The sequence below is a fragment of the Phoenix dactylifera genome, chromosome 16 (assembly GCF_051530095.1).
Source record: "Phoenix dactylifera cultivar Ajwa chromosome 16, Ajwa_hap1_PhDact_Kaust_v1.1, whole genome shotgun sequence".
NCBI classification, from domain to species: Eukaryota; Viridiplantae; Streptophyta; class Magnoliopsida; order Arecales; family Arecaceae; genus Phoenix; species Phoenix dactylifera.
Window position 1 is genome coordinate 2,845,732 of NC_143205.1, and position 14,269 is coordinate 2,860,000.

Sequence of the window (14,269 nt, forward strand, 5' to 3'; positions counted from 1 at the left end):
TAAACTTGATGCCGAGACAGAAGCTCCTCGGCCTTCCTCACTCGTTCGGTTATAAAAATCGAACGAAAGCGTTCAAACTCCAGAGTTCTTAAATTCAGTGAGCCTTTGAGGAGTAACCAGAGAAGGAAAGATTTGAGAGATAGCCCATAAATTCAGGAGGAGGTTTTTCCCAAAAAATCCAGCGGAGACTATTTAAGGTGCGATTTTTTGTCCTCTATTATTTCATTAGTTTTGTTAATAAATAGCTTAAAAAAATAGTTTATAAATTGCTTATAAAAATAAAATCATGTGAAAATTTACTTCATTAGCTTAATTTTTTGATATGTTGTATATTTATGATAGCAATGGAGCCATTAAGAAAAACGAACCCTACAAAGCGTGATATTGGCTGGTTTTATTGGCGAAGACTTGGAAGAGAGGGACAACGACACTAGTTTCAATGCAACTTTTGTGATAAAATTTTTAAGGGAGGGGTAACCAGGTTGAAGCAACACTTAGCCGAAAATTTCGGTGAGGTTGATACGTGCCCAAATTATCCTGGCGAGATTCGTATGCTGATGAGGCAGAATCTCGCTGAGGTCAAAGAAGTGAAGGAGAGTTCCAAGAAGAGGGCGGAGGTCGATCGCCGAGCGGCAGAGCTACCTTCTTATCACTCTAGGGAGCCAGAGGAGGTTGAGGATCTAGATGAGGAGTCAGATATTCAGGTGGCCATGCAGGCAAGCCTGGATGATCAGTGGCAGCAGAAGGAGGTGGCCAGGCATAGAGCTCGATTTGGGCAATTGGTTCGCGAGAAATCTAAAGCAGTTAGCTATCCGGATCCTCTCCCAAACAGTCTCCTCTAGTGGCTGTGAGCGCAATTGGTCCTTCACCCTTATCCACAGCAAACAAAGAAACCGTTTGACACAAAAGCACCTTAACGACTTTGTTTATATGTACTACAATCTGCGGTTGAGGCTAAAGTGTATTCAGAAGGAAGCGGAGCTCAAGTATGTAGATCCGATTTACGGGACCTTCACCGATGATGACGATGATCCACTACTCGGCTGGCTTGTAGGGCAGCAGCCGAAGTCCGAGCTTGACGAGCCAAGATCGCCTCCACGACCAGCTAGCTTCGTAGCCACTGAGGCTAGGGTCGATTCAGAGCAATGGGCTGAGCGCAATATTTCACGCACTCTCAGAGCTGATCAGCCGCAGGCACAGGGGAGCCAGTCACATGATTGGTAAGAGACACCCTTCGAGAGAGCTGATCGAGAAATGCTTAGCAGGTAAGGGCGACATAGTCAGACAGAGAGGGCCAGGAAAGGAAAACAAAGGGTCCTAATGGAGTGTCGAGGAGACTTGGACCAACAACGATGAAGGTTTTGGTGGTGATGGATCTTCTAGCCATGGAGGGAGCGAAGGATAGTATGGTACATATGAGACACAGCCGGAGGATGGTCTTTATTTCACCGGTGAGTCACAATTTACGGGCGCTCCACAGGATGTGGACCACGGTCGACCACCTGATAGATTCCGTGAGGATATCATTGGATATAGAAGACAGGCTTCTCGAGGTCATTCCGGAAGATAGGATACGGCTGCAGATGAGCTCACATACGGATACAGATTCTATTATCCACAGCCTCAGCCTGACGAATATGGATATGGTGCATCGGATTTTGCTTCCGCCATATTTGGACGAGCCCCTACATAATCAGAGGACACCTCTCAGAGCTAGAGCGTGAGCGAGAGATCTGACAGTTCTTATAACCTGGCGCGCGTTCCTTCTGATTGGGTTGATTTGCCTCCTGACTATACTTATGATCCAGATATCTACGAGAGCCATCGGCACTCGTCCCGATTTTAGATATCCGAGAGTGCTTTAAATGTATGTAAATGATTGTATCTTAATTTGAAGATATTTTATGTGTATCATTTTATCATTGGAATGGGAGGAGCTAATAATATGCATCATCTATCTTTCAAATTTCAACCTAAATTTAAACATAGAAACATCAAAAATCATGACAAAAGCAATAAAAAAACATCAAAGTTTACTTAATTTAAGATCCAACAGAGACAACATTTTAAAAAAAAAACGGAACCCAAATTCTTGGCTCGCCGTACCGTGCTAGTACGGTACCGGTACCGGCCGATATCGGTCCGGCCGGCCATCGGTACGCCGACCGGTACCGGTACGCCGGATCTTAGTGTATTCTATATAATAATATTAAGTTTACAAACTACAAGTTAAAACACTTATCATTTTGAGGTCAACATTTATCACAAAATAAAAGTAAAAAAGCTTTTCTTATCTCTAATGGCATTAGAAAGTATCTGAGGTATGGTACGCCGTACCAGCCTGAACCAGGCATATCATACCGATTTGGTACCGGTATCTGTTATGGATGGCGTACTAGAGAAAAACTCCGTATTGTATCGACACTGTGCTAGTACGGCACCGGTACAGGGTCTGGTACCGAGACGACGAATTTTGATCTAAGGTGATAGGATTCTTAAAATAGGTATATGAGACATATCGTAGGAGTATCCAAAAGCTTTGGGTAATCGACACATGTTTGATATGGGCATGCCATGTAATTTGAAGTACGTGTGCTTCCTAGAATATTGTTGGCTTTAGTCTTTGGGATACTAGGAGGTAGAGGACCCTTCTTTAAGCAACATCAGTGTCATAGTGCTTTAAAGAAGGCATTGTGCTTTGCATGATCTTTCTGACCTGTTGAGTTTGTCAACCAGCCTGCTTATTAGTGGGTAGTCTTCAGGCTGACCCAGATTTAATAATGTTGAAGAAACCCTAACTAGAATCAGTCTTGTAGATGGCTCACGTGAGTTGATGGGCCTTAGTTGCAAACTTTTAGCTCTACTATCAACCAAGTGTATCCATCTATGAATCTCTAGCAGCTAATTTTGACAACTCGAGTTGAAACTTCTTTAAAAAGCTCAATTTTACTTTCTGATTGCCAGATTATCTTTTTGCCATTCGAAACTCACCTCCAAAAATTTTCATTGGCTAGTTGAGGAAAGTGAGCACCTCCTTTGGTATCACATTTTTTACAGAAAATATATCATAAATAAATTGATTTAAACTCCGGCACAATAAAAAATTGCAATTGTTTATCAATTTTTGCGGTTTATCAAGAGATTGCATTGCGAACTAATAGTTTCAAAAAGGATTTTTCTTATTGGGTTTTCAAGAACTCTAATGGAGGGACTGGAAAACAAAATCACTAGAAACTGGAAAAGAAAATTATTAGAAACTATGTATAAGTCCTAGAATTCTTGGTGTAAAAATGGTGCTCTCTCTCTCTCACTCTCTTTTAATGTTTTCTCAAGTAAGATTTTGCTAACTCATTAATATTACCAACAAACAAGCCTATTGTTGCTATTTCAAGATAAAATATGCTAAACATTCCTTGCAGGACAGACCTCTATGGTGTATGTTTTTGCTTTTGAGTCATTTCAAAGTAAACTCTGCTGTTTTAGTTGAGATTTATGTTACATTTTATTTTTTAAATTAGGTAAAAAAAGCCTAATAGTGGCAATATAAACCTAAGATCACTCTTTGCTTTTATTATTCATTGCATGTGCTTTAGTTAAGGGATCTAACAAGTTCTTTGAAATAAAAATGTAGGACATTGGTTGACTACGTTGGACTTTAAACTTTACAAGCAAGGAGTAGAAATACTAATCAATCCTTAGTCTTCCTGCTGTATTTTAAACTAATGCTTTTTTTTTCCCAAGCAAAAGATGGTTTGAATTGTGGACCTGGATGAGATTATATGATGCTGAGCATCCTTCTTAACTGTAAGACAATTGATCAATTTCAATATGTAAGTTTACGTCATCAAGAAATAATTAAGAAGTTGGAGGTATTGTTGTTGTCATGCCCCAAACCATCGGCACGAGGCAAGCATTGGACGAACGGCCATACGTCCTGTAGGATTTGGCCGCACAAGACATGCAAGGCCTGCCAAAAATTCTTAATTTCAAAAATAATATATCATGTAATAATAAAAGGCAATGGCAATATAGAACATCTCTACACTCTATCATGATAATTCAAATAACCAAATTTTGATGACTTTGAAATTCATTTAGGTCAAACATTAGAGATTTTCATTAATGCCAAATCCAATCACTATCAGACAATATATAGATTCTGATCAATTCATTATTCAAATTTCAAATAGGGTAACCATGTCTAAACCCTAAACTTTTGAAGTACATCCAAACCTAGTCCGCACTACCCCTTGGTATGTGGAAAGGACAAGAAAATGAATAGTGAGCTAGCAACCTAATAAGTTGGAACAAGTAATATAATATAAAAGAAATGTTCAAGTAAATACATATGTCATTATCAGTTTTAAAAGAAAGTAAATTTGCAGATTTCAAGGAGTTTCATAAATTTATAAAGATGCTTATCTACTTAATGATTCACCTTACTAAAATACTAGTATAAAAACTAGATTTAGTGCATGTTATTGAGAAAGATCAATTTTGTGAAATTTTCAATAAAAATATTTACAATTTTCTCCCTTTCCTAATCTTTGCAACTACAGTCACATTAGTTCTATGACAAAGCCTGAAAGAGACTAGTTCTTGAATACATGATTTGCCAGCAATCAACCCTATTAGCTAGGTCCAGAAGAAACTAGTTCTAAACACATGTTTTCCAGCGATTAGGCCCCCTCACTAGGTGGGCCTGGAAGAAACTAGTTTCTAGACATATATTGCCTATGATTAGTCCCGCTGGCTAGGCCTGAATCATTGTTAGACTAGATAGTAACCATTAAATCCATTCCAAAATTAGTTTTGTAGCCATACAATAAACATAAATCTTCCATCATTAGCTTCCAAACAGGATTTGATGGTTCATTTCATATGTTGTCATTATGCAAAATCAACCAACATGTTGCTCTTGATACACAAAATATCCGACATCATGCTTAAGTCGAGATTTTCATTCTTGATTCACATTTTAAAAAATCTTCTTTACGCAAGGTAAATATAATAGTTAATTTCAAGGACTGCTGAAATGAGCTGAACTGTCTGGTTCAAGTAGTGCTAAACCGATCTAGTGCGAAACCGAGTTGGTTTGCCTGTTACATTCAGTTCCAGCCCGTACTGGCTGGAAACCATATAGAACCGGCCGGAATTTGTCACTTACTGATCGGAACAGGCCGGTAAGTGCTCGAACCGGTCGGAACAGGCCAAAATTGATTGGTTCGGTGTAGACTTGGTGCGAACTGGTCGGTTCGCCTCGAGTCAACTTAGTTTCAAACATTCTGGCACTATAGCATTGTAGTACTTCGCCTGATGCTTTTTAAAAGCATTAGGTCATTTGTTGGGAACGCCAAAGGCCTTCCTAACAAAATTTTGAAAGCGCCTCCGCCGCTTCTTTCCAAAAATCCCACAAACAACACCGAGTCAGGCTATCAGAAGAAAGATCTAAGGCTAAATAAGGTGTGCTTCCTCTCTTTTACCTCATTTCTTCCTTTTTTGGGGTTTTAAAAGTAGCTTAAAAATTGTAAGATAAGAAAAGATCATGCCAAATTTTTTGATTTAGGCTCAATTTTTATATGTTGTAAATCTATGGACGATCTACACGCTGACATAAATGGCACCTGCAGTTCTAATGGAGAGTATTGAGGAGTCAGTACACTCAAATTCAGTGACTAGGAGCAGCAACGATGACATTTCTGGTGGTCATGGATCTGCCGGTCAGGAAGAGAGTGGAGGATAGGAGATCATTGTTTATGAGACAGTCGCAGGGTGGTATTCGATTTATCAGTGAGTCAATTTATGCATACTACACAGGATAGAGACCACAGTGCATGTCTGGGAGAACCCGTGAGGATACGATTGCATATAAAAGACGGGCTTTTCGAGGTCGTTCAGGAGGACATAACGCAGCTGCAGATGACTTTACACATGGAGTAGGATCTATAGACGTATCAGATTTCGAGTCGTGTACTGGATTCTATTATCCGCAGCCATAAGTAGCCTATGATCCATACGGATACAGAATTGGATATAGTGCGTCTGATGTATCTTTCGGTGGCTACTACCCTACGCAGCCTGTAGCATCTTATGGGTCGAATTTTGCTGCCGGTATATTCGAATGGATCCCTTCACAGCTGCATTATCAGTCAGAGGACACCTCTCAGAGCCAGAGCTTCAGTAAGAGATCCGATAGTGCTTATAATCTGGTGCACGTTTCTTATGCGATGAAAAACGTACATGACTACACCACTGCTTGGTTAGGGGGATGGGCTGATGTGCCTTCTGACTATGCTGATGATCCGGATATTTACGAGAGGCATCGCCACTCGACTCGATTTTAGATATTGGTATGTATGTTGGACTTTAAATGTATATAATTGATTATTTTTTAATTTTTATGTCACTAGATTTGAGGATATTTTATATTCATTTTATGATTTGTATCATTTTAAAAAAAATAAGATGTATCATCTAGATTAAATTGGGATAATAAAAACATCAAAAAATATCAAAAAAAATATAAAAAAATATCAAAAAATATCAAATTAGATTTAAATTCATTGAAAAAAATTCAAAAAGAGGGATTATCAATTATTTTTTTGAAAAATTTTTAAAAATATTGGGCGTCATTACCCATACCGGTTCGGTACAGTACGGAACCGGTATCGAACCATATCGAGCGTTGACCAGTACGGGTCTCGGTACGGGTTCGGCGGACTTTGGTTAATTTTGAATATGAAATTTTGAAAAATAGTTTTTACAATTTCGATTTCAAGAACTATTTTTATAGCCAAGATTCACTAAACCAGTATTGGAGATCGTATTGTGCCATTCCAAAGTGTACTAAAACAAGGAGAGTTAGAGAGAAAGGGGGAGAGAGGAAAATAGAGAGGGAGGGGGAGGGAGAGGGAGGATGGGAGGGAGAGAGAGAGGGAGAGGGAGAGGGCTCGAACATCCCTCCTTGTTGTCATCAAAGGGGAGAGAGAGGGGAAGGGGGAGGGAGAGGAAGGGAGGAAGGGAGGGGGGAGAGAGGCCGAGAGAGAGAGAGAGAAAAGGTTCAAACAACGCTCCTAGTTGATGTCGAGGGGGAAGAAAGAGAGAGAGAGGGAGGGAGACAGCGACTTACTTGGCAAGTCGGGGACAATGGCAGAGGGGTTAGGGTTTTGTGGGGGGGGAGGGGTGAATGAAGCGGGTGCTAGGTAACGAAGAGTGAACGGAGGAAACTCGTAGGGAGTCCTTGATCCTTTATAGCAAATTGGCCTCTTGAACTATGCTGGTAACTAACTGGTCCAGTTCGGTGCTCCTTGAGCTAGCCGGTTCGGTACAACTCAACAAATTGTGATTATAGCTATTTACCATGCATCTTACACAAAGCAAAATAAATTTTAAATTATATTATATGAAACACATGGTAAAAGTGTTAGGATGGTAGAGGTACTACATGTCTAGGTTGATAAAGGTCTAGAAGTTTCCTCCCAACAAGACTACACAAGGCTTAAAAAAAAAACATCGAAACATTATGCTTCCTTGCAAAATCCTCAAGTACAATTCCTACAATCCAAACTTTTCTTGACTTTTTGACATTTGGGTCATCCCACTGGGTTGTGACACCCTTTCTGGGCTCTACAACCTAGGATCCTCTCCTATAAGGGGTGATGATCCTTGATCTACAAATTAATGCCTCTACCTTTAGATGGTAGAGCCAATATCTAGGCACACATCTTAGAACATAGCCTGCATATAGGGGTCCCTACTATTCTTTGATTTGAAGATTAATCTAAAGATTTAATCTATTTAAAAATCACAGAAAAATAAGTATGGCGCATACAAGGGGGGTTAGTGGTTACCTCGGACATGGGGCTTGACCCCTATATTGGATGCTTCTTAGAGATCGAGGGCCTTAGCCTCTTAATCAAAGGGACATTGTTAGCCTACAAGTCAAGAGAGGTGTCATGTAGGGAGTGAAGGCTATCAGGTTCAATCAAGAGAGAGAAAGAATTGGGTGGGGGGTGGGTGGGTGGGTGGGTGGGTGGGGGGGGGGGGGGGTTCCGAATAGGAGAACAAAAGAATTGGGGGTGAGGGTTCAATCGAGAGGGAGGGAAAGACCAGTGGCTTTTTAGGGGGGGGGGGTTGTACGGGTCAATGAGGTAGCCAAGGTCCAGCAAAGTGGCGAGGGCCCCTAGACAGGAATGAGCGACAATGAGTTAGGCCATAGGAAAGGAAAACAGGGGGACCTAATTTGTCGTCTGCTTGATTGCGAAATCCAATGATCGGGAATCGATGAGAGAGGATGGGGATAGGGTCTTTGATCACTAGCAAGCATTGGAGTTTGACATTGGAAACCATAGTGATGATTGGAAAGGAAAAAAGAGCAAGAGAGGTCAAGCGAGAAACAAGGGAGACTCAGATGATTACCATCAACAAGCAGAGGTTGATGCCTTGATGGTTGCTGCAGGAAGTCTAGAGGAGAGAGTCGGGGCAGGGGAGAGGACTATGATAGTATCTAATGGTGGGTAAAACCAAGGTTCGCAGGACCGATTGTACCGGCGTGCCGGTGAGCACCGGCACCGGTACGGTTCCGGTTCGGTACCGGCTTGGAACTAAAAAAAAAAAAACAAAACAAAATGCGTCCGCGCGCGTCTGGGACGCGCGCGTACGCTTCAAATGCCACAGAGTGGCGGCATTTAATGCCCCCACGCGGGCTGCCAGCCCACGTGGGCACGGTGCCCCGCGGGGAACCGCGCTTGGGCGCGATTCCCTGCCGGGAATCGCGCGCGGGCGCGTTTCCTATGTGGAGAAACGCGCGCGGTCGCGCGCTCCGCTCGCGCGTCCGCGCACGTTTCCCAATTAAAAAAACGCGGACGCGCGCGGACGCGTCAAATGCCACTCTGTGGCATTAGCCCGCGTGGGCACGGTGCCCCGCGTGGGGGCACGAACCGGGCCGGTTCGCGCCGGTACCGGCTTGTACCGGCTTGTCCAGGTACAGAACCAATCGATTCCGACCCAGTTTGGGTCGGAACCGTTTTATACCCCTATACCGGACCGGTGCCAGTCGGCACCGGTCCGGTACGGGCTGAACCGACCGGTACAGGTCGGTTCAGCAGACCATGGGTAAAACTAGGATGAGCTTTTGATTCAGAGAAACAAGGGAGGGAAAAGGAAAAAGCCAAAGAAGGAAGCGATTCTGCGCCTGCCTCTGCCCACACTAGCTCACCTGAGCGGTGAATCCGCTGGTAGACCTGCAAGAAGCAAACAAGGTAAGCCATCCATCTCTCGAGTGGCAAACAGGGAAAGCCAACCTCTACGGCTAGCTAGCTCAAAATGGGAAGAGAGGCAGTGATCATGGAGATGCCAACCTCTTTGGGATTGGGATGCTCCAACATGGAAGGGCTTCAACGATCACAGGGGTGGGTGGGTTGGGGGTGAAGCTGGCCAAAGCAGGAGGAGACAGCGATCCGGATATGCTAGCCTTCCTAGGGGCTAGGTTGGCTTGAGATGGGAGGAGATGATCATAGTAGTGCCAGCTCCTCTGGATGGGAAATTGGGACTCGACCGGTCCACAGGACCGTTGCGCTTATCCTGGACAATCCATTGGACCAACTCTTACAATCATTACTAGAGGAAACCAGTATGGAGAGCTTCAACTTATGTAAGCGATGCAGGAAGTCTTGATAAGTTGGGTTGATGCTAGAATATCTTTCAAAAATGCCATAGGCTTTTGGAAATGTCCATGTAGTTTAGAACTCCTTAAAAGATTTATGCTTGAGATTGACTATATAATTAAAATGATGAAACAGCAGTGATACATGGAAGATTGCTTTAAAAGAGGACGGAGCCCTTATAAAATATCCAGAATAAGGGACATGGTTAGTTAATGACAGTCTATGTTACCTGAACCCTTTAATTTAGTCTAGAGTATGCGCACCCCACACTTGAACACGGACATTTGTATGACACTTGGACATGGCCTCATAAGCAGAAATTCTTAGATACTGAAAGGATCCCAAACTTAGACATGCGCCTACACCCGACATGTATCGGAATCCATGTAACATAGATTGCAGCAATGTGTTTGTGCTGTCTGTTCTATTGTGTTATATTTGGGTAACTCCAACACTATGGAACTGGTTGTTGAGAATTGACACATAGTAGATAGTTCTTGGTATAGTCAGTATTTATATTTGAACTAATTGTAGCACTCTAGACACACAATTCAGATTCATCTAATTTTTATTCATCTTTTTTCCTAATATGCCAATTTTTGTATTTTGCTATGAATATCTTGCATGTATTAGTTTCTTGAGTTGAATATTGAGTTAGATCCTTAACTGTTCCATATTTGCATCTGCTCCAGGGTTTGACCGTTGTAAGTCAAATTGATTGTTGTGGCATCTTAGTTCTTTTTCTTTATAATTTAGGTGCTGTATGATCAGAGAACAACATACTTGCTGCTCCTCCTGTGTCAGGAACAACCGTGCAACTCAATAAAATTTGGCCCAGCTTTTTCAGCAAGTAACTTTAACATGAACTCGTTTTGCAATAAGAATTATTTAATTCAGCACTGATGATGGGGCCCTTAGTGCTAGACCAGCAAATTATATGGATATAAGCAAGACAAATTTTGGATCTGATTAGATCTGAATATTTATCCTTTTCCATAGCCAAAACAATGAGAAAGTAGATGGAAAAAGAAGGGTTTGAACTGAGAAGAATAAGAAAAGAGAGATGGGAGATAATAATAGAGGGTAAAATCTCCACAGAGGTGTCACTTTATTCAATAAAATTCATAAATCATACATAATTCATTACTCCTAATGGATCCATATTTATGGGCACTCAAACAACCCTAAAAAAAAATGTCTTAATCATAAAAGGACTCCTAACTGACTTAGGTTATTTTACTCAGTATAGGACTTTTGATCGATGTAAAACTCTGGACTTTCTACTATTAAGAAATTCATGATTCTATAGGATCCGCAATCCCACATGAAAGACCATCAAAATCTTTGGAAATCACAATTCTAATGAATGGAAAATTTTTCTTATCTAACCTAGACCTAGAATTGGATTTTTAGATGATAGTCCTACTCATGACAGGACTCAAAAGCCCCCTTAGAAAAATAGTTTTGAAAAACAGTACGAAAATTACAAGAAAATAGAAATACTTAAGCTACTACTAAGAGTCGATAAACCAGAATATTAATTAAACTTAATTTGAACTTAAATTACATCAAACGCTTCTGCTCCACGGATATCATCCCTGAGATCCTTTGATATCTTCTATATGATGTTTGCATGCTCAATCCACAGTTGGATCTCCAGAATTTGATGGTGAAGTCCACAAATGATTTTCTTGCAATCAGTCCATCAAATGGTTTCTTTAGTATATTTCAATCAATGGTTCCAATGCCTCCAATCACATAATAGATGTTGAATAATACATTTTATTTTAAATGATTGAAATCTGTGGTTGTTCCAAGGATGGATTGTCAATGATTAGTTCTAGAATTTGTTGCTTTAGTTGTAGGTGATCAACTCTTTGAATTAATGGATCTTCAATGAAAATAACTTTAGATGGGTGATCTTCAACCTTTTGGACTTTGTCTTTATCCTCAATCTTCAAATCTACATATAGAGGATCTTCTATGGTGGGTTCTTGTTGTGGTGCTTTTGCTTTGAAGGTCTCAATCATATTTTGTGTCCCAACCTACATATGATCAGCAGATTCCTTCGATTGATCATACTCTTCCGGTTGCTAATGCCACCCCATATGTTGTTTTTATTCTCTTTATTGTTGGATTCACTCTTCATCTTGTCGATGCCTTGTTTCAGGATCAATTTGCCACCACTTAAAGATGGTCGTGAGGCTCTGATACCATTTGATGCAGCCCGTTTGTGCTAAACTGCAAATCATAGAGATATGATAAAAGACAAATATCAGACCTGATTAGATTTGAATACTTATCCTTTTCCACAGCCAAAACAATGAGAAAGCATAAGGAAAGAGAAGGGGTTGAACAAAGGAGAAGAAGAATAGAGAGAAGAGAGATAATACTAGAGGGTAATATCTCCATGGAGTCACTTCAAACAATAAAATTCATTAATCGTACACAATTCCTCGTTCCCCATGGATCCATATTTACAAGTACTCAAACAACCTTGAATTAACATTTCCTAATTATAAAGGGCTCCCAGCTTACCTATAATGTACCTAGGTTATTTGACTCAAATTCAAACTCCTAATCAATGAAAAACTCCATCATTAAAAAAAAAAAACCATGACTTCAATATTAATACATTCATAATTCTGTAGGTTCCCAAATTAAAGACCGTCAAAATCTTTCTAAATCACAATCCTAATGACCTTAAAACTTTTCTAACCTAACATAGACTTGAAAATAGGACCTTTTGGAGGACAATCCTATTCATAATATGACCAAAAACCCACTAGAACCAGAGCAAATTTAATAAAAGTAGGAAACTAACTAAACCTAATTTAGTCGTAAACTACATCAACTAACCTATGAAGTTGAGAGAATGATTCTGAATTCTCGGTCATGACTATGATACTGTCTATGATTGACCTTGTTAATTTTATTTACGATAGTTATGTTAGATCTAAAGAAAAGAAGTTAGACAGCTGTAAGAGGAAACTTGAGATGACATTTGGGTCTCAGAATCTTTATCATTGTTCTCAATCTTGCTGCCTCTGCAACTGCAAATGCCAAGCTACAGCACATCTTTCCTGCATGCTAAAATATTTCTTTGGACAGGTCCTTTTCCTTCGTTATTTTTAAGTCCTGGTTTCTCTGCTTCCTACCAGATGCTGATCTGTGTCAGCAGTTAACAATTCTAAAGGAAATCCTGCTGCTTTACAATTCTAACCTGAGAAACTTTTGTCTCCAATTAATATTCTGTGTTCTGCAGACATATGAAGAATATCTACAAGCTGTTGGAAGAAGCTCTGTGTCATCTCCTTGTGTGGTTAGTTTCTTCATACTTTGTAGAATATAAGTTGCAATGTGAAGTAGATCATGCAACAACCAAGTGCCTACTTTTGACAGGCTGCAGTAGGACCACCATGGACTATGCAGGGGGTACAGGCAAGTGGGGTGCCGGACAATGATCTGTAGGTATTGGGATTTCTTGTGTTGAGAGCTTTATGGAGCATCCATGGCTTATCTTCACAATTTTGTTTTGCAGGTACAACAGATATCTTTCTGACTGGTATCATCGCCAAAAGGTTAATGGTGATATTTACAACTAAACTCTAATGATTTTATTTGAACATCAGTCTAAATACCTGGCAATGTTCTTGTGCTGCTTAAGAACTTATGGTGTGAAGCGCGGGAGAGTTTCTATCATTAAGAGCATGAGTTTTAACTGTGCGGCATTAAATTTGCAAATTTTCTTGGAAAAAAGATTTGTTTCCATACTGTATATCTCATGACTTCTGTTCTATCTCCAGTTCTTCCAAAGGGAGTAGTAATGTTGTACAGTTAGATAAAGTTCAGCAAAACAAGTGAAAAGTAACAAGTTGGCTATACGGATAATTCAAAAGGTGGGGTCTTGATACCACCTATATGATGAGATGGTAATTTGAGCAGTCTCTTCTAAGTATACATTACAGATAATTGTCATGTCAATTGACAGTACCTTTTGGTTACAATGGAACATTTTACTTGAGAACTAAAATGATGGTTGAGGTATATAAGATAAAATGCTTATTGGTGGTGTCTTCTTCAAAAATAGATTGACATTACAGGGTACCTAGATTTAAGACAAGTATGATTCTGTGGTCCATAACAATCTGGTAATGAGTTTGGCTCCAAAAGAATGAAGCGAATCGTCCAATCCAAAAGTAAGGTGGCCCCTGCAATTGCTGAAGTCGTCATATCGCTCCTGGAAGAATGGTTCTGTGCTGCTTCTTTGTTCAAGTCCGGCAAGCTTCTTTATTTGAAGGATTCTTGTTCTTTTTAAATTTACTCTTCTAACTTATACCTGAACTTCTTCGTATTCATTTTCCATATCTCATGAAATGAATTAATGGATAACCTATTTTCTTCTTAAAAAAGGATTATCAATGGTGCCTCTGCAACAGATTCGTAATGCTGTGATGTAAGGTGTGGCCTCAGCTAGTTCTTCATATGTTCGAACAGTGGCATTAGGGATGCAAACATCCTGTGCTGGACAGCCTTTTCCACCAATTTGGTGATCTGTAATGTCTTTTAAGAGATTTTAAAGCAGTAAAATAAGCATGAAAAAA

At 40.3% G+C, this 14,269-nt stretch overlaps 1 protein-coding gene across 16 annotated transcripts in view; it reads left to right on the top strand.

Moving 5' to 3' along the window:
* Positions 1–14,269, top strand: part of LOC103718243 (YTH family protein) — a 33,994-nt gene that overhangs the window by 19,564 nt on the left and 161 nt on the right. For 7 of the 16 annotated variants that reach the window (XM_088713022.2, XM_026808910.4, XM_026808909.4 and 4 more), the window contains 3 exons: positions 12,931–12,987; positions 13,068–13,132; positions 13,207–14,269. The exon at positions 13,207–14,269 is cut by the window's right edge and continues 161 nt beyond it. In XM_088713022.2, coding sequence (XP_088569148.2) covers positions 12,931–12,987; positions 13,068–13,132; positions 13,207–13,270 — 186 coding nt within the window. In that variant the 3' untranslated portion in view covers positions 13,271–14,269. Of the gene's footprint in view, positions 1–5,630; positions 6,351–10,421; positions 10,516–12,930; positions 12,988–13,067; positions 13,137–13,206 lie in introns of those variants that run through there. The other 9 variants (XR_015974216.2, XR_015974217.2, XR_015974212.2 and 6 more) reach the window with 5 other exon arrangements.